Here is a 21,360-nt window from a genome sequence, read left to right on the forward strand (position 1 = left end):
TGTAACATGTATATATGTAACAAACCTGCACGTTGTGCACATGTACCCTAAAACTTAAAGTATAATAAAAACAAACAAACAACCAAAAAAACACTGACTGGCAAACCGTTGTTCATCACTGTAGGTCCCTAACGTATATGTGGTCAAGGTCACTCCTTTGGTTTATTGGAGAAGGGGGTTGTTATGGTTTATTTAACCAAGTTTATTCTTCTTACAGTTTCACCATTGCCCATAGGGAGTTTTTCTTGCATATGCTAATAGCTCCATTGTTTACCCAGAATGAAAGTTTTTTGTTTATTTATAAATAGTTTCAATTGTTTTATTGGGATTATGAGAAGGATAGAAGGTGAAAGCAGACAATAAACTGCAAAGATTCAAATGCCTATACTAAAATATAAATTTTTTTATCCTACTTATAGAAGTTTTCAAGAAAGAGCACTTTATAATGTTTCCTCCCCTCCACATACTGATTAGCTTCCTATAACTACATTTTATCTAAAATAAATAAATTGAAAGTTGTCTAGTTTTTATTTGGTTGTTAGATTTTAACTCTAATATACTTGAAAATTTTTTAAAAATTTAGTGTGAAAACACATTTTAAAATGTTTCCTTTACTCCAAAATATTAATTTGCATTTCAATTTAGCACTAACTTCCTAACAACAGAATACTTATATAGAAATGTTTTGTCTTTATATAACTCAAAATACTATGAAAAACCAAAAACAAAATCAATAAACAGATTAAATTCCATTTCCATACTCTGTGACCTCTGTATTACCCTATTAGCAGTTAACAAAATGCCGATCATCAAACAAATACTCCTGGATCATCTAAGGAGCAGGCCTCTGGGATTCTATAATCTTAGGTGTTGTGTCTGAGTGATATTTCCATCTGATCTCATCAATTTCACCATCATCGAGTATAAATGAAGCCAGCACTGGAATCTGAGAAAAATAGTTCTTAGCCAGGATATGTTTGTGTTTGATCTTGTGAATAAATGAGCGTTCATATCCCTGCAAAGAAAAAAATCGAATTCTAGTAAATATCACAGATATATTTTGCCAGGTAAGAATACTGTCATGCCTCCGTGCCTTTGCTTTTCAATTCTTTCATCCCAGACTACCTTTATTTTTCTCACATTGTCTATCATCATTCACGACTCAGCTCCTATGATACTTAAACCTGGAAGTTTTCCCCAACTCTCCCTCTGACTTCTCTAAGTTTAAACCACTGCTAGTTACCAACTCAATATTCATTCTCTCTTCCATTTGAGCCAGAGGCCTGATTTTGTATAGGGTGTGATATGTCTAGCTTTCTTAAGCCTTTATTCTAACTGGGGGTATCTAGTTAGAATATATATATAATTATATTATTAATGTTATAGATATTGAGGTGAGAAAAAACAAAAATAAAAAAAAACAAAACAAGGAAAGTCTGAGAAACTGTCACCAGCAAGAAGAATCTAAGGAGACATGACAACCAAATGTCTTCCAAGATTATTTAATTATACACAATATATATAACCTTATATAATTATATATATATAATTGAATAAAGCCTTTGAAAGGGACTTTAAAGAATGGGAAGAGTCACCTATCAAGCACCTCTAGCCTTTTGCCATTACTGAGAGGTATATGTAACGAAGAAGATGAGCTAGCTATCCTATCACTAAGAGCCCACTAAACATGAGCGAGAAAGCTGAAGATTAAATATGGCTGAGGAAAAAGTGAGATGGCCTGAATTTCTGAGAACAAGGTGGAGTCACCATACTAGCCCCAAACTGCCAACCTTTGAACTTTCTTGTTATATAAGCAAACTAAACCCACATTTGATTAAATCATTATAAATTGCTTTTTCTGTTCTTGTAGCTGAACCCAAATGCAGCTGAGACAACAAAAAGTTAAATTCATTAAATTTTCTTGTTTCTCTGTAATTACTTAGTACAGTATTTGGCACATCCAAAAGTAAATTCTGGTTAAATTAATAAATGTAATCTATTACCTATTAATCTTAATTGGCCCTCTTTTCAATCAAATCACAAATACTACCTATACTTCTTCCTAAAATTTATTTTCTGAGAATAAGACATTCCCTCAATAAAGGTCTCTTCAGAGGGTCAAATCAAAGATAAAAGAAAGTCCCTGGTGAAAGGACCAAAGGAGCAGAAAGCATTATATAGGAGTATCCTGGGCTTATTAAAATTTCCTCTTAACAGAAAAATTTACTAGGTTAAAATATTCATCTTTTGAGTTAATCTAACTTTGTTTCTACCACTTCTTAGCCCATATTTCATTCAAGAAAAACTAACACACTTTATTATGCTATATTAACTTACACATGTACAAAACTTTATAGGTTTTCAAAGTGCCTTTACAGAACTATAAATTATTAAAGATGAGATAAATTATGGTATATGTGTCCAAGGCACTAATAAGTAACTCTTAAATAAATGAATATATTTCCATATTATATTATTTATATTGTTAAGTAAAGCAAAGAAACTAAGTCTCAGAGTCATTTAATATGAAATTCCTGCTACAGTAAAAGTGTATATACTTACATACACATAGAAAACTTCCAGAAGGATTTCAACAGATTATTATATACATAAGAAATAGTAGTTATCATTGCAACGTGGAGATAGGGATGGGTGGACATCAAAAGACCTTTTTTCCCATTGAAATAAGGTCCATTCTCTTGAAATAGCCATGTGATGGTTTTAAACTATGTCCACAAATTCTTTGGGTGTACAAATAGTTCTAAGAATATTATGGAAAGGTCCCATATACCCCACACCCACATTTTCCTGAATGTTTCTCAATCTGGGTTTGTCCTATGTTTTCTTCATTATTAGACTGAAGGGATGGGTTTTGGAGAGAAAGACCACAGGGGGTGAAGTGCCCTTCTCCTCACATCATATCAACAGTACATACCATCAACATGACAGCACTGCTGCTGTTAATCTGGATTACCTGGCTGAGGTAGTGCTTGTCAGGTTTCTCTACTGTAAAGTTCCTCCACTTGCATCCATAATATAGTCTTTGGAAAGGAGTTATTATGTACAGCCCACACTTAAAGGGTGGAGAGTTATTCTCCATCTCCTTAAGAGTGGAGAGTATCTACATAAATTATTTGGAATTCTACATGGGAGATTTGCCTATTTGCTTCCCTTTATTCATTCAATCGTTTTTAAATTTTTTTAATTGATAATAATTGTACATATTTATGGGGTACATAGTGATGGGATGATACATAGATCATGATCAGAGTAATTAGCATATTCATCTCAAACATTTATTATTTCTTTGTGCTGGGAACATTTGATATGCTGCTTCTAGCTATTTGAAACTATGTATTGTAATTAACTATAGACAACCTACAGTGCCACAGAACAGTACTAGAACTCACTCCTCCCATCTAGCTATAATTTTTGTATCCTTAACAAATCTCTTCCTATTCCCTCAACCTCTGAGACTTTTACTTTCTACATTACATTTTTTATTCTGTTCAGATTCTAAGCCAATAATATATTGCTTTTATTAAAATTAAAAATAAAATGCATCAAAAATTTTTAAAGTGTATAGTTACTACCTAAGTTTATTCATGCCAAAAAAAACTATGCAGAAAGCTTTAAATAATGGTCTACTCAAAGCTTCCCTATGATAAGATACCATTATCTCTTTTTTATAGATGAGAAAACTGGGTCATTGAGACATTCACAAATTTGTCCAATTTCTCCCAACTCATGAATGGTAAAGCTAGAATTCAGAGCCAGAGCTGCTTTTATTCTCTTCACTGATTCCACTTATTTAGCTAATCTTTTTAATTTATGAAGCAAAGAGGGCAGGTTTTAATGTAAAGTTGTCAGTGACAGAGATTTAAGTAACTGGGTCAGGATTACTAATTTTAAGTCCATGATTGTTCCTATTTTGGCCAATGTGCACACAAGGAGAGATCAATCTGCTCCACTTAAAGTTCACATTAATGAAAGTGTTTTTCCACATTTCCTATACCTGTTTCATATTAACTTTCAAGTATTTTTTTAACTTCTTAAGAAAGCAAATATCTCTGAACATTAAGAAAATTCTGAAAATGCTCCATCTTTCTGCAAGATATAAACTACTCTTTAACTGGGCTGAAAGTTAATAGTTAAAAGATTGTATCAGCCCAAAACCATAAAAAAGGCAAATGTTTTTCCAGTTTGTCTGCTTGCAAATCTTGGTGCCCTTTACAGAAATTCAATAAGACTGGCATTCTGAAATTAGAAATGCATGTGAATAGAACATTTAATTTGATACTGCAGTAATTTGATTAAATGCACAAAGGGAGTTGTGTGGATTAATTGAAGAAGCACTGGAATATCAGCTTTGGGAATGAACTTCAATCTCATCATGGGTCCTAGATGAAATGATATTGCTAGTATTGACTATGCTTCCTGTGATTAAATATTTATGAGGCAGCTTAGTTTACTAAATATAACATTTAATACAGCTTCAACTTATTGCTACCTTTTCTTTCAATCCCTAGAGTGAAATTTTTCTTAGCCTGGCTTCTTAAAACTAAAAAATGTTTTAAAACTAAAACTTTAGCTAGTTTCTTATCTTTATATTCATCACCCCTTGTTCCACTGAAAAAAACAAACAGGGAATCACACTATTTTAAACGACTATTGCATTTTGTCATTTCTTTACTTTCCTTTAGCTGACATCTTGTATGGAATTAAACAACGCAGAGAATCAGTATTAACTCTTGGGATCCTGGACCTAGTGTAAATGGAGCTCTCTAGGAACTCTTCAGGAGTCCCTCAATTTACCCATCAAAATGTTTTACAGATTGCATCATGTAAGTTACTAAAATTACAGTAAATGGCATTTAATGTTTACAGTGCTTGCTCCACTCCCAGCAAGTTGGAAGCAAATGAAAAATGGAGCATCAGAACTACACCCCATCAGTATGATTGCCATTTAGAGCACAAAATTATAAACAAAATTTGAGAGTTGGGTGTTTTTAAGCAGACTCATGATAATTAATCAAAGAAGGAAAGATTCTGGGTTCCATAATACCTATCTAGTGGTAATGCACATTTATTCATTCAACAAATACTTATAAACTCCATTCTGTGACAGGCAGTATTGTAGGCATTAGAGAAATAGACGTAAATAAGCTGAAGAAAATCGCTGCCTTCGTGGAATTTACTGTGGAATGTGCTTAAACTTGCTATTAGGAGAGACCGGTATGATGTTTAGGACTTGTAATATGTTCAAATCTCTTATATATACCTTTTATTTAATCTGTGCCATATATGCCATGCATATATTTTTTTGCTGTTAATCCATAAGTTCCGTTTCTTAATCTGATGGAAGTATTTAAGCATGGAATATATTAGAAGGCAGTCCAGCTATCTCTAATAATTCCAATCATTAAATTAACTTCCCAAATAAAATTCAAATTTCTTACCTCTTCAATACTTGTTAGCTTGAGATGAGCAGCCGCTTCATCTTTGGTAAGAAGAATACAGTTCCAGGGGGACCACTCCAGGGATTTATTCCACCTGACCATGACAAGATCACTGAGATTGTCGCAGGCACTGAGGACTGACTGGGACGCCCAGATGTTCTCTGTCAGGTACTGAATGTCTTGTAGCTGCATGTTAAAGCAAGTTTTAAAAACAATGTAGTTTAAATTTGTTTAAGATTATTATCTTGAGCAAATAATTAAATTATAGAGTATTTTTAAGTGAAATATTATTCACTAGGTTTCCATGACACATAGCCCCTTATTTTTCACTAAACTTCCATTCATTTTGCCTAAACTACATTATCAGTCTCACAGTTGCGTCCCCATCTCTAAACCAGAGTAAGCAGTATAAATTTATTTCAGTATGCTAATTTTACCTTAATATAATCTTAATAATACTGTAATGTTACCATAATAAACATATGGTATTGAATGATTTTTAAAAATTCATTAGTAAGTACCATCTTAATTTCAGGGCCATTGTAGGGACCTTTTAAAACCTTTTACTGCCATTTTACAAATGAAGAAGCTGAGATTTTTTTTTTTTATATGGAACACTTCACAAGTTTGCATGTCATCCTTGTCCAAGGGCCATGCTAATCTTCTCTGTATGGTTCCAATTTCAGTATATGGGCTGCTGAAGCGAACACAGGAAGCTGAGATTTAATAAAGATAAGTAATTCACTTAGTGTTAATTAAAAGACTTGGTTGTTTTAATAAAAAAGAGGGGTAATGAAATAGCTGTTTAAAACTTTTTTAAAAATGTAAACTTTATTAGCTAAAACTCTTGGAATGACTTTTTATCATGGGGTCTGCATTATAAATTTAGAATTGCCAGAGAGGGACAAACTCAACAAAGTATAAGCATGTAAAAAGAACATTTTTTAAAAAAGCTTCTGTGAAAAAGTGTGAGAGCAGAAATATTTTCTGTAAAATGAGTAGACAAAACCTAAACAATCTGCCAAAGTAAAAAACAAAAAGAACCTGTCATCATCGGCTACGACAGTATTTCATAAATTGATAATTCAATATATTAAGCTCAACGAATGCATTCTAGCTTTTACTTAATGCTAAAAAAGACAATACTCTGTACATAGCTGCTATGAAAACTAAATTTATAGACCTTTAAAATTCAATGTTTTATATATTTTACTTACATTCAAAATGCATCTTGTTTACATTTTTGTTTTTAATTTAGTTGCTCAACTGTACTAATAATTTTGAAATTATATCACACAGAATAACGTGATTATTTGCACGTAAATGTCAAATGTGCACATGATAAGTGTGGTTGGCAGTCTCTAAGAGCTTTCTACCTTTCAAGTAGTCATTGTACTTGAAATTTTTGCAGTAACAGAGCAATACTATTGCCTATTATATTAGGCAGTATTTGTATGCATTACAGATAAACGAGGTGACTAGTACAACACTCAAATCTCTTGCAGAATGTTTACTTTTTATACATATTAACTTTCACCTTTTCGTTTTACATGACATCATGTTCACATTTAATATGTGCTAATCTTTGCTGTTGTCCACAAGATTTACTATTTATGAGAATGTTCAAACATTCAAATTATGCCTCAAATACTATTACTGAAATAAATGTTAATCAAAACTACACCAATTACAAGGGGGGGGGAAGCTACTGGACACATATTTGTCTGCTAATCCTAGACACTGGAAAAGTAATATAAGAGACCAAAACCCTACACAGATACGGTATTGAAATTAAATCACATCTAATGGAGATTATCCTTATCTGAAAGGTTACAATGCTCCCTAGAATTTTTTCATTCAATATGTGTAATGGTTGATTTTACATCAACTTGATGAGGCCACAGGATACCCAGATATTTGGTCAAAAGGTATTCTGGTATTTATGTGAGGGTAGTTTTGGATGAGATTAACATTTAAGTCAGTAGACTGAGTAAAGCAGATTGTCTTCCATAATGTGAGTGGGTTTTATCCAATCAGTTGAAGGCCTGAATAGAACAAAAAGTTCACCTTGTCCCCAAGTAAGGAAGACTGTTCCTGCCTAATGGCCACATTGAGACATTGGCTCTTCCTGGTTCTATAGCAGCCTGCTGGTCATCAGACTTGAACTGGGCCATCAGCTGCTTAGGTTTTAGACTTACCAGCCTCCATAATTATGTGAGCAAATTCCTTGTAACAAATCTCCTTATATGTATATATACAACATATATGTATAACATTTTCTATTGGTTCTGTTTCTCAGGAGAAATCTGACTAATATAACATGGAATATTGAGGCAGCACTTGTTGGTGACTTATATTAAAGCCCTAGTACATCTAAGATTCTCTACAAGGAAATATACATCTGTCATGTCAATAATTCCTGAATAAAGGTAGCAAATAAGAATTTAAGCTGAAATAAACATCAAATTTATTAACAAAATATTCATTCTATTGGACAAAATACGTAATCATTTTAATTTGTGTTTTTCAAACTGTGGGTTGCTACCTCTTGGGTGATACCAAAGTTTTCCAAATGGAAATTAGAATAAGAAGACTGAGATTGATTAGAAAATATCAGAGTGCATCCATAGGGGTAAAGATAAACATTATTTTGGAAACTTTTATTTCTGAGGCAGAACAGCATGTGTTTACACGTACGGATGCTGGGAATCAGACTGCCTAGTTTTCAATCCTGGTGCTGGTACTTAGTAGCGTAAACTTGGACAAGTTAGTTAACCACTCAGTGCTTCCCTTTCCTCATCTGCAGAATGGAAATAATACCTATTTTGACAGGATTTTTGTGCTGATTAACTCAATAAAGTGTGTAAAGCCATACAGGTACTGAGTATTGAGAATTATCTGCATGCCTATATCAGGTTGTCATAAAAATACATTTTTACTATGGATTGAGATTTAAAAGTTTGAAAGCTACTGATTTAGAAGAATTTTTTAACAAAGCACATCACATTTGGTATCTTTTTTTTAATCTCTATAAAGTTTTCTATTCATAGTAGTGCCTATTTTCCTATTTGGTATTAAATACAATTTAGTTCATTTTAATTAATAACTTTAATTTACAGAAAATTTGCCCTTATTTGACAGTCTGTGAACACAAATATCATTAATGAGGTCAATAGTGCTCTGTAACATACTTTTATTAATAAGTGGCTAATGTTGGGTAGTCATATCAACAAGTAAGTCCTTCTCTTTTCTCACTCCCTTACCTAAGTCCAAATAGTGTCAGGAATTTGTTTTTATTTTGTAGAGACACAGACTATCCTCTGGCCTAAACAACCCAATAGAAGTCATGGAATAACCAAAGAGATCAAAGTAGTGGTTAAGTTAGGAATTCAGGTCAGAATTCCTGATCTCACAGGCTCCACCCTCTCACAGAGCTAGAAGTTCTTATGAGAAGCAGATTACTGATAGGGTCAATGATCCAATGCAATGATTCATCCAAAAGAACTCTGGCCAGAAACTTTCCAGTTGTGTGGTATCATATCAACACTTTAAATAGACAAGTACCAAAGTCTTTCCCTAAGGTATTTTTTTTTTTTTTTTTTTTTACTTTTTATAAGCCTTAGCTTTCACTTTTGGTGTTATTTACCATTATGGTCACATTCAGTTTACACTAATTATTACTGTTATTCATAAACACTAGTATGTGTACATGTAACATCAGTTTCTGTAAAAGTCATTCATTCATTCAACAAATATTGAGGGCCTTAAATAAAAACTTGGTACTGTATTAGGTTATAGAGGTATAATGGTGAGCAGGAGGGAAAAAAAGCATACTCCTGCCATCACAGAGCTTACAGTCTTGTGGAATAGAGAGTCATTAAACAATCACACACACACACACGAACATGCAAAAGATTGCAAGATAGCCTCCTTGACAAGCTTCAGCTATAATTGGCACCCCTTATCGACCATACCTGCATCAAGAAAGCAATTTTAGAATCATCTTCATAATCAGCTTCTGTATAGTAGAGCTGTTGAAGTAAACATTTGTACTTCAAAAATGATTCTCGTTTTTGAGCCTCATTCTCAAGGCTAATGCAGTTACGACACCGGTATATGCGGCGTGAGGTGGATGATACAGAAAATTCTGTAGAAGGCAAATAAAGCTGGCAACTGTGGCAAAAGTAAATCTTCTTATAAAATTTCAATGGGTCTTGAGGGACCTAAATAGTAAAAAAAAAAAAAAAAAAAAAAAAAAAAAAGGTATAAAAGCCAGGCCAGGCCAAATATGATCCCAACCAATAGAAGCAAAAAGGGCTAACTTATCTTAGAATGAGATTAAAAAAAAAAGTTGGCTAATTTCTAAAATTATATTTTTCCCTGAACTTCTTATCCTATAGAAAATCTAAATTTCAAGCAGTATTTATTCATCCTGCCAAAATACTGAAAATCTGTTATTCATCAATTCTTAGATATTTGTGGTAAAATCACTTATAAAATTAATTGACTGAAAAAAATAGTAGGAAGAGGCTTTTTATTGTTAAGAAAATTTAGATTTTTTTCAGTTCTATATTACATTGGTTATTCCTATAGGCAATAGCTAGATCCACATATAAGTAAAAACCCACTAACTCAATTGTTCTTCTCATTTAATTTATCTTCAAAACAAATTTGGATTAGTTCAAATGATTAATTTTCAAAGTTTGAAATTCTATGTCTAAAGCAATAGACAGAAAGTAATTCTACCATAAAATAATCAATCCAATTATTCACTATGGGCTAAAGTACCATGAATGAATGAGTGAATTGTGAACATTTCAACACAAACTGAATCAAGACATATATATGCCAGTCTTTCCTAATTTATGGTACCTCTGGCTTCCATGAAAGTAAAGATCAAGCAGCAACAGAGTTTGCATGTGATATATAAGACTTTCAAAAAATATTTTTATAAAGAAGGAAATGGACATCAATGTTCTATAAATTTTTTCTCTTACTCAATGTGGATTTAAAATATTTACCATTATAATCCCTTCTAATGTTTTACTTTGTTCTAAACATGTGTTACCTTTCTGCACCTTCCCTTCTACTCTGCCTTACTTTTCCTAAAAGCTCCATCTTCCCAAAGGGTAATATTCTTTGAAAACTTCATTGTCCCTTGTCTTGTAATTTTGACAGAGAAGACAATATGTAAATTTAATGGGTAGTCAATTCTTCAGGAGAAAAGAAGAGTGATCTAGGTGTATGATCAAAGATCCAGAAGACAACTTATCTGGTTCCTTTTCTTATTTTGAGATTTACACATTTTGTTTATCTTGAATGATTATTTTATCTTCATGCCTCCTAGGCATTAAATTAGCAAATATGTCAGTCAACCTCATGAAAACGCATTAGCACACCTCTCCATTATAGATGCAGCATTTATTATAATGCCATGGAAAGAAATTCTCTACCCATCTGAAATTGTGCAAGAAAAAAATAACTCATTTTTATTATGATTATGATGACAGAGGGCTCCATTTAAGCTACAGAATTTAACTCTACGAATTCTCCAGAGTACACTGGGTGCTTCATGCTGGCCTACTCCCAAAAAGTGGTTGTGGGGGTAGTGGTGTTCCTTCAAATTCTTCTCCCACTATGCAAACTAAAAATGTGCAAATGAGCCATTCCTTTTTAAAGCCAGTAACTTTTAAATCCAGCCAGTAGTTTGAGATATTAAAGAGTATATTCCCCCCTCAAAAGAAGTACAGGATAATCCATAGATGTGTCCTAGATTCAAGAACAAACTTTAAATCCTTTATCTTAATTAATATATTTATCATATACTGCAGGCAGAAATGCAACATGGTGCAGTCAGTTTGGAAAAAAATGTTTGGTAGTCTCTTTTTAAAGTAAACATGCATTTACCATGTGATTCAATATGCCACTTTCTAGGAATTTACCCCAAAACAATCAATTTACCCAAAAACTCATATCTAGTGCTTATAATGACTTTATTCATAAAAGACCAAAACTCTAATAAACAATCCAAATGTCCTACAACTGTGAATGGATTTTTAAAGAACTCTTGTACATCCAGATATTAGAATATTTTTCAGCTATAAAACCAAACCATTGACACACTCAAAAACATGGGTGAATCTCAAATGCAATATGCTAAGTGAAAGACGTCAGTCTCAAAAGACTACATATAGTATGATTCCATTTATATGACCTTCTGAAGTAGATAAAACTATAAAAATAAAACACATATCAGTGTTTGCCAAAGATCGGGAATTTAGGGAAAAAGCTGACTACAAGGTGACAGCATGAGAGAATTCTGGGGGCTGACAGGACCATTTCTTATTTTGACTGTGCTACTGGTTACATGACTCTATACATTTGTCAGAACTTACTAAAAAGAGTAAATTTTACCAAAGACAAATTTTAAAAATAAATAAAATGATACAACATTATCTAAAATTGTAGGAACTCTATCAATTGTATTACTCCAAATATAAACAGAATAAGTCTACAGAGAAAGAAGGTGGCTCAGACAAATGAAACACTGGTTTGAATATGAAATAATATAATGGGAACTTTTTCTCTTGGACTTTTGTTATATTTTAATATCCTTTTTGCAATACAATCAGGTTTTTAAAAATCAAGTTAAAAAATATAAAAATTAAACAATTTTTATTCTTCTAGAAGTTTTGACCAAATATGAGATTTTGGTTTTTCAAAAAAGCTAAAGATGTTTAGTCAGCTTTTTAAGTAAATTTTAACTGAATATAATCATTGAAATAAAACTATAATTCTCTGACAACATTCTCCACCCCAAGAGTTTTACTAATGGTGTTTCAAATAGCTCTGCACAGTAAGAAGGCAATGAAGCATTTATCTTGGCTTTAGAGAGCAAAATTCCCACAGAAGCCTAACGACACTGGAGTTGGAGAAGATAGTGTAATTCAAATATGTTACATTTGAAGTTCTCTCAGAATATCCATATGGACCTGTTCAGTAATAATTATAACTTTGTGATAAGTGTTATAAGGAACACAAACAAGGTATAACATGGAATCTCAGAAAAAAAGAATTTAACTCCCTGTGAGGCCACATGAAGGAGGAGAGATGAGAGTTGAGTCTTAGAAAATGAACAGGAATTGGCTGGGTAAATAGTGAATAGCATTCCAGGGGAAACCAATGGTGTGTACAAAGCCATGGAGGCGTGAGAAATCATAATACATTCAACATGATGCAATATTCAGTTGGAAAGTTGGTGAAGAGATTAGGAAATAATTGAAGGTTGGAAATACACACAAGTCAAATGAGTAAGTTTAGTTTACCAACATAAAGTATCATTCAAAGGAGATACTACCAATAAGATGGTATTCCACATGGACTCCCAAGTAAAGTGTTAAAGCAAAATTTGAATATACTTCAATTTACTATACCACATCTTAGGATTTTGAAAAAGGAATATAGAGAAAAATGTAAAATACCTTAAGGTATTTTGCAACTTCAGGATTAAACAGAGGTGTTTTGATATAATGAAAAAAGAGTGTCGCAATTCTTTTTCGGAGTCCTTCAAGGTTATGATGTTTGACTCCTCTCATCATAAGGTCAACCTCTCTGTCAATCAATTCTAGAATTTCCCGAGTTAGTTTACATTCATGTTCCTATATAAAACACAAAAATATATGGTATAAAATTTTACAAATCACTAAGTTCATTTTCAAATTGCCACCAAAACAAACCAAAATCTACATTCCTAAAGAAATGAAACATTGCCAGTAGGAGTATAAATTGGTAAAACTAATTTGGAAAAAAATCGGTATTATCCAACATACTGGAGTTAAAGATATGCATAATCTATGACCCAGGAATTCTACTCTTAGGTTCTTTAAAGAAATGTGCATGTAGAGCTCTACTGTTCATATTAACTGAAAATTAGAAACAGCCAATTGTCCATAAATAGATTACATTAATAAATTATGGCTTATTCATACAATAAAATATTATCTAATTTTTTTGTTGTATATATAGCTATATACAACAAAAACGTAAATCTTACAAATTAATTTTAAGCAAAATACTCAAGGTACGAAATAACAGATATAGTACAATTCTGTCAAATAAAATTCAAGAATAAGCAACACTAAACCATATTATTTAAAGATTTATACAGAGGTGGTAAAACTGAAGAAAAATCAAGAAAATGACTACCATGAAAGTCAGTATATAGTTACTTCTAGGAGATGACAGGAGGAATTGTAATTCAAAGGGAAAAGAGGACACTAGAAACGTTGGCAACTTCCTGTTTAATATTTGTTAAACTGTACGTATATATTTTATTCACTTTTCTGCCTATTTATTGTAGGTCACAATATTTTTTATAAGGTAATAGAAATGAGTGTGGTTGGATGAAAAAGCCACAAAGCCACAAGTAATAAGCGATTAATGTAGAAATATTTATAAGGTCCTCCAACTGCCAAGGGAAAACTGGAAGATACACAGCTTGAATGAAGGAGTCAGAAGATAAAGTCATTAATTGTAAAATAATGCTCTTCTGTACTTTGTACTACATAGTTGGTAAGGCTAATACGAGAGTCTGCATCAGTGGTCCTTTATCCTGGAGGCACCTTAGAAGGACCTGGGGGAGATTTTTAAAAATTTTAATATTGTCCTCATACCTGAGGAGCTAATTTAACTGCTCTGAAGTGGGGCCTAGGTATTATACTCATTTATGCGCATATTCGTTCATGCTGTTCCTCTCTCAGGCTCTCCAGGTGATTCTAATATGTACTGAGGTTTAAAATTCACTGGTCTGTATTAGTGACTATCATCAAAATAACACCTATTATTTATTGAGGCCCCCCTCTTTGTAAGGCACTATATTAAGTTTTTCTGTTTATATATGTGTGTGTATATGTATCTACATACATGTAGATAGATACACACATACATATTCTCAGAGCAACTAATTTTACAAATGACAAAACTGATTTTCATAAATATTAACTTATTTTAAGGTTGTGCAGCCATAAATGAATAGAGTCAGAATCCTCCATCAAAATATTTTCAAGTAAATGTATATATGAATATTTCATACTAAACATATTAAGATATGCATGATTTGCCTTTTATGAGTCCATCCTTTGGCCTTTTTATTACTGGTCCTAATTATGTCAGGATTTATACTGTATTCCCTAAGCACTCTCTTTTTGCCAATCTGGTCTTTTTACTGCTCTCTATAAGTATCATGTTTATTTCCTACCTCTGGACCTATTGCTTCTTCCTCCCTACCTATCTCTATCTTTCAAGGTTGATTACTACACAAACATCTTTGAAAAGGTGGTCCAGAAAAAAGGCAGTCAATGCCTTTGCTGCTATGGAGATGTCTCCCTGGAAGAACCATTTACCCAATTATTTAATGTGTTTTAAGAGTTTTGTGTGCCTTGGAGGACAGACACACAAACTCATCCACAGAAAGAGCGTTCTTTACAGTTAGGAGTAAAGAAACCTACACAGGGTATCAAAATGTTATGCTTACGAAATTCTCAGGTTTGTAATCATGTACCTCACTTAGATGGACCTAAATATGGCTGATAGTTTTCAGTTGTTATATATCGTGAACCACTGATGTTCATTACAATATCTATGTCTATATGTTCTGGCAATCTGCGCCATATCGATGACCAAAACAGACTGACCATGCAGTTATCTAATCCATTGCTTATGTATAAACTTTAGCTAATACAGATGATCACACAGAAACAACCCATATTTCTATGCTATACTGAACGAGCATCTGCCGAGTGTCTTATTAACTTGAGAACTCAAAAGCACAATTCAGAACCCAAATACTTTTTACCTGTATTGCACACTTATTATATAAGCTTACATTAAATACTGAGCTTACGTTATGGTCAGGATAAATTAAATAAAATGATATAAATTATTTAATTTATTTACACTGACCATAACGTAAGCTCAGTATTTCCTTTAATTTGAGCTATAAAATGCAAAAGCTATACCAATGGTCCTAATAACAGTAGGGTTTCCCCTTTAATTAGGAATATAGACAAAATATTCATTGTGATGAATGTTCGAGTGTGCTGCCCAGATCAGCCCTACTTCAGCACTGAAGCAGACTCTCAGTGGCAGTTTGTGGTAGCTGACAGCTCTCCACTGAGCCTCTCTCTGAGAATTCCCTGTGCTGAAGAGAGCCACCTTGCCTAAAGACAGACAGCTACCATCAGCTGAAAATAAACTGCCTCATCTAAGGTCACGTTTCTTCTCAGGGACATCCTGAATCAAATGACTAATTGCTGTGGCAGTATAAAGACCCAGGATCCTGTGAGAGTCTGGGATATGTGAAAACAAAAACTAAATCAAGTCCTGGCCCAGGTCCAGATCATAATGGATCTACTGGGTTCACAGGGCCACCTAGCATTCATTTCCCTGCTCCTTGAATATATAACTGGAATAGAATACTTGATAGTTGGCACAGCCTCATTACCCTTGATTTCTTGGCCTGTGGAGTAAGAGCTACCATGATGAGGAAGACCAAGTGGAAGCCCTGAAACTGCCTTAGTCTGGGAACAGAGGAGGTGAAAGTAAAAATGGCCCCACTTACTACTTGGGAAATTTTTGCTTCCTGCCCCTGTAACTCTGGACTTTTCAAGTTTAGAGGTCCTAATTCCTGGAGGAAAGATGCTTCTAATGTATGACACAGCGTAAGTCCCATTAAACTCTGAGCTACAACTAATGCCTAAGTTCCGCAGGCCAAGAGACCTGCGGGCAAGGCAAGTGTTTTCTTGCTTATAGAGGTAACTGATTCTGATCTTCAGAAGACAATGGTGCAGTTATTACCCAACAGGGACAGAGAAGAATATGTTTGGCACCCAGGTAATGGGCATTTCTTGGTATATCTTTGCCTGATTTTGACAGTAAATGGAAGTCTGGTAGCCTCAGCCTGAGAAAAGCATAGTGACCTGTGGTTCAGACCTCTCAAGGTACAAGTCACTCCAAAAAGTGGGCCACCTGGACCAGTCAAGATGCTAGTTCAGGGAGAAGGAAATCTAAAATAGATAGTAGATGAAGGAAACAGTGAGCATGTCTTGTGGCCTTAAAGCCAATGACTACACTAGGGGCTGCAGTTTTTCTTATTAACCTTGCTTTCGGGCCTATCTCAATCCGGAGGAGCTAATCCTAAAACCTACAACATGAAGTGGATCCAGGCAGCAGTATGTGTATTCTCCCCATCCTGGTAGATTGCTGGCTGACAACTCTCAAGTGAGGCTCTCCCCATCCTGGTAGATTGCTGGCTGACAACTCTCAAGTGAGCCTCTTTCTGAGAACTGCTCTCTAATAAAGAAAGTTATCTCATCCAAAGCTATGCCCTTCTGGGGGCAGCCCATCCAATACATGGTCAAAGTGGGAGTAAATTGTCCTGGCCCCTTGCCTAAATTCAGGACAACTCTGGATGGCCTTTCCAGTTTCAGAATTCCCTGTTACACTGGCTGAGGTCACTGTTGAGAATCCACCACAATTTAATTTCTCTATCCTCCCGATTCTGATTTCTCTACTCCCTCACAGGAATTATCCTGATAGCACTCTCCAACAAACTTCCTGAATATAAACCCCATCTCTGAGTTTGTTGCTTGTCTCTTGGGAAAATTTGATCTGTGACATCCACCAACTTTGTTTTCATTAAAAGTAGGATGAAGAACACAGAAAATCAATAATTGACAAGAAAAAAGATAAAAATACAATGGTGCTGCTTTAAAACTGCTATCAATTTTTCACTGAAAAATGTCAAAATATGTAGATTATAATTGCTGTTTATGTAATTATTAATCTCATGCTATACTGCATATATTTGCATTCATCGCATAAAGATACATTTACATTCATTATATTTACATTTATTATGTATTATAACATATTTTGAGAACTTTTAGGTAAATATTAATGCATAAACCACATCCTTCCCAAATTATACCAAAACAATTCTTAATGTAAAACACTTTATTTGTTTTAGTATTTCATTAATTTATTTTTATTGATAGTGAACTCTACCCCCAAACTAAGAGAAAGTTAACATACCTTTACAGTGTGTTTAAGAGTTAAGAGCACATCCAGCCTCTCATCTTGAGAGATATTTTTCAGCATAATGCACTTATAGATATTTTGCAGCTCTCTGGCTCTGATGGTGAACTGTGTATCCATCTCAATTGTTTTGCCATTAGGGGTTCTCCATATCTTTGGAGCTGAACACTTAAAAATAATATTATGTTTATAATTATCAGTTAATTAGAAACTACGAATAACAATTTTGCTCCTTCTACTAAAAGTCTACTTTAATATAATGTGCTTTATAACTAAAGTATCGCTAAAGCTTAAGAAAATTAAGAATTTGCAGATCAGGCAAAAGTAAAAAATAAAGAAAAAAAATAGGGGGGGGGGGAGAGGGGGGGAGGGGGGGGGGGGGGGGGAGGAGATTGCATATAGCTGAAAAAAAAAAAAAAAAAAAAAAAAAAAAAAAAAAAATTAAGAATTTGCAGATCAGGCAAAAGTAAAATATTTTAGAAAAAAACAAATATGAAAGACAGTTACTCAGTCTGTAGAAGTTCATACACTTCTCCAATATTCAGGATTTGCTACTAGTTTTTATGCTGAATTGTTTGAGAGATGTATGGAATTACTCATTAATCCCATGAGGACAATTATCTGCTTGGTTCAATTATACTGACTGTATATAAATATGTCTTGATCCTGCCTTGCCAATTGAAGATAACTTTTGTAGAGTAATTATGACAATCCTCAACATATTTAGACCTAAAGATATACCAAAAAGGGACTCTCTGAGTTATGGTTTAATGTCCTATTAAAAATACTTCTATAAGAAGTTCAAAATTCTTCTCAAAGCAGATGTCCATAGTGAAAGAGCTATATTGCTGTCTTAACAGTGCTCGGCTGTGGTTCCTGCCTCCCTGATGCTGGCTAAGATTCTCATTTCCTATTTCCAAATCTGGCTTAGTGCCTCCCAACCTAGCCCACCTCCCAAATGAAGGGCCAAAAATGAAGTTCACTTGCCCTGAAGCTCCTCTGAGGACTCCCAGGCTAAGAATTCAGAGATTAGAGACAGGAGGTGAAATTAGTCCTCCTCAGGAAACACAGGATAATCTTTAATGATGGTACCTCTGTGTTTGCCACTGCTTCTGTTCCCTCTGACAGGGACATTTAGAGGAGATGCATTCACCCAGAAATTTCACAGTGAACACTTATTGTCTATTAGCTCCTCTACTTTAGGGTACAAAGCTGCTCAGTTTCTTTCCCTAATGATAATTTTCCAGAAATAAGAATATGTTGATCACGACAACTCTTCAAAAACATGTTGGACGTTTTTGTAGGTTAACTGTCATTGCTCTGGTGTCCTTGTAGTACAATTTACACCATACTTGCAAACATTTAAATCTTAGATGTGATCTAACGTAAGGTTTAATTTGAAGCTCTATGTATTGGAACAGATCATCAGGAATGTGGACTAACCAAATAGAGACATTATATAAAACTGTATTTAGAATGACAGAAGGCCGGGCACAGTGGCTCATGCCAGTAATCCCAGCACTTTGGGAGGCCGAGGCGGACAGATCACGAGGTCAGGAGATCGAGACCATCTTGGCTAACATGGTGAAACCCCGTCTCTACTAAAACTACAAAAAATTAGCCGGGTGTGGTGACGGGCACCTGTAGTCCCAGCTACTCGGGAGGCTGAGGCAGGAGAATGGTGTGAACCTAGGAGGCAGAGCTTGCAGTGAGCCGAGATTGTGCCACTGCACTCCAGCCTGGGTGATAGAGCGAGACTCTGTCTCAAAAAAAAAAAAAAAAAAAAAAAACAATGACAGTATCAGGAATGAAGGAATGAAGTTTAGTTGTAACATCAATTTACATCTAATTTTTTATATTTCACATTAGCCAAATCACATTAAGAACTGCAAAGCTACCTCTTAAAAACAACTATATTTGATATATTCTCGAAGTAATGGCATCATATTCAGATCAAAGCCAAAATGAATGTTATTCAGAGGTAGGAATCTTCATCAGAAACTTTAGATTCTCAGCTCCAGTTTAAATCCAGTAAATGAGAAGCTGTAGCCCTATAATTAATTTATATTGTTACAGCATAAATTTAATATTAAATAATGTATTATTATCAGACTGATATAATTAAGATTGATTAAAAGCTTATAAGGAAAATAGCTCAATAATAAAATATTTTATCATTCAATTCTTATCACTTAGAAATAAAATAATTTTTAAATGCATATAGCTTTATTTTGGGTAGGCCTCAGAGTGTTATTGAAGTTTGATGCTTATTTTAAAGCTCTTTTAAAAAAGTTTTTAAAGGCTAGGGCTAAGTTTCATGCTGTAATATTCTAAAGTCTAACCAGTGTCTTAATCTTTGCATACAATTTTCCTCAGGTTTGCTCTATTAAATGCAATTCCTTTTCTTCCAGTAACTTGGACAACACCTTTTGATCTGCAGGGTGGTAAATTATTTCATTTGTAATAATTCAAATATAATGACCTTTTTATGAAACACCTACTTTACCTATCACATTGTATTTTTCAGTTGATAGACTGATTTAACTCTATCTTCCTCCCAAGTTTTTAGCCCTAACAAATATAGCATAATGTGGTTAGATCTTGGTTTCCAAATATATGCTTCATCTAAGTCCTTTCCACCTTTCAGTTTTGAACTCAAACCCTACCTCTTCCATTAAGATTCTTCTAACTACTATGGTTTGAAACAATTATATCACTTGTATGTGAAATCCTATTGTACTTGTAAAAACACACAAACACACACAAGTATACAGTGTCTCTATTTCAGTGACTACAGGCAATGAAATTTGGATCCAAATTGCTTTATAATTGTTTTATGTTTGCTAATTCCATTTCTCCCAAAAGAGTATGAGAAATAAATTTCTCCGCCAGGCACAGTGGCTCACACCTATAATTTCTGCACTTTGGGAGGCCAAGGCAGGCAGATTACTTGAGGTCAGGAGTTCGGGACCAGCCTGGCCAACATGGTGATAACCCATCTCTACTAAAAACACAAAATTTAGCTGAGTGCGGTGGCACTCACCTGTAATCCCAGCTACTTGTGAGGCTGAGGCAGGAGAATTGCTTCAACCCAGAAGGTGGAAGTTGCAGTGCGCCAAGATTGTGCCACTGCACTCCAGCCTGGGCAACAGTGCAAGACCCCATCTCAAAAAAAAAAAAGAAAGAAAAGAAAAGAAAAGAAAGAAAGAAATTTCTCATGTAGTTCTATATATCTCACGTGTCTACAATACTCTTTCATTCATTCAACAAATATTTACTGTGTTTACTATACATTAATCAATGTATTAGGCACTGAGTAGATAAAATACTATCCTGGTTTTAAGAACTCTCAAATCTCATGGGATGGAAGGGTAAGAAAATAAGTAATTAGAAAAAAAATGAGTACGCTTGATGACTGTAGATAAATAGGTAACTATGGGTTGCTATGAAGCACTTAACTGTTAAAAAGAAAGTATCTAAGATGAAATCTGAAGAATAACTAGGAGTTAGCCAGATTAAAGGGAACCAAGTGATACAATCAAAGAATCCTAGATTTGAAGTTCAAGTTCCCTAGAGCTGGCACTGAAAAGATATTAAAAAATCTGTTCAGCAAAGCTGTTTTTATACTTAGATGTATTTCAGCCAACACAGATAACTTGATCTTCGAGCCTAGGCTTTTTTGATTTCAGGGCTTAAGGTGTTTTTTACTCTGACACAGGAAAAATGTCAACTTTGCTTATTTCTCTTCCCTATTTCCTTTTTTCTTTGAAAGCTTTGGCTGTGATAACAGATATACAACAATCATGTA

The 21,360-nt window shown here is 34.0% G+C and overlaps 1 protein-coding gene and 1 non-coding gene across 2 annotated transcripts in view; both read right to left on the minus strand.

The window, feature by feature from the left end:
* Positions 1–509: 509 nt before the first annotated feature.
* Positions 510–21,360, minus strand: part of IQUB (IQ motif and ubiquitin domain containing) — a 71,693-nt gene continuing 50,842 nt past the window's right edge. Inside the window, exons 9-13 of the mRNA XM_003261262.3 lie at positions 17,550–17,720; positions 12,941–13,117; positions 9,434–9,682; positions 5,460–5,645; positions 510–1,015 (exon numbers count right to left, since the gene is read on the minus strand). Of these exons, the coding sequence (XP_003261310.2) occupies positions 833–1,015; positions 5,460–5,645; positions 9,434–9,682; positions 12,941–13,117; positions 17,550–17,720 (966 nt within the window). The 3' untranslated portion in view covers positions 510–832. The remainder of the gene's footprint in view (positions 1,016–5,459; positions 5,646–9,433; positions 9,683–12,940; positions 13,118–17,549; positions 17,721–21,360) is intronic.
* LOC115838063 lies at positions 6,063–6,169 on the minus strand. Its single transcript, XR_004033120.1, has one exon. It is a non-coding gene; the product is annotated as a U6 spliceosomal RNA (small nuclear RNA).

Source organism: Nomascus leucogenys, chromosome 13 (genome assembly GCF_006542625.1).
Source record: "Nomascus leucogenys isolate Asia chromosome 13, Asia_NLE_v1, whole genome shotgun sequence".
NCBI classification, from domain to species: Eukaryota; Metazoa; Chordata; class Mammalia; order Primates; family Hylobatidae; genus Nomascus; species Nomascus leucogenys.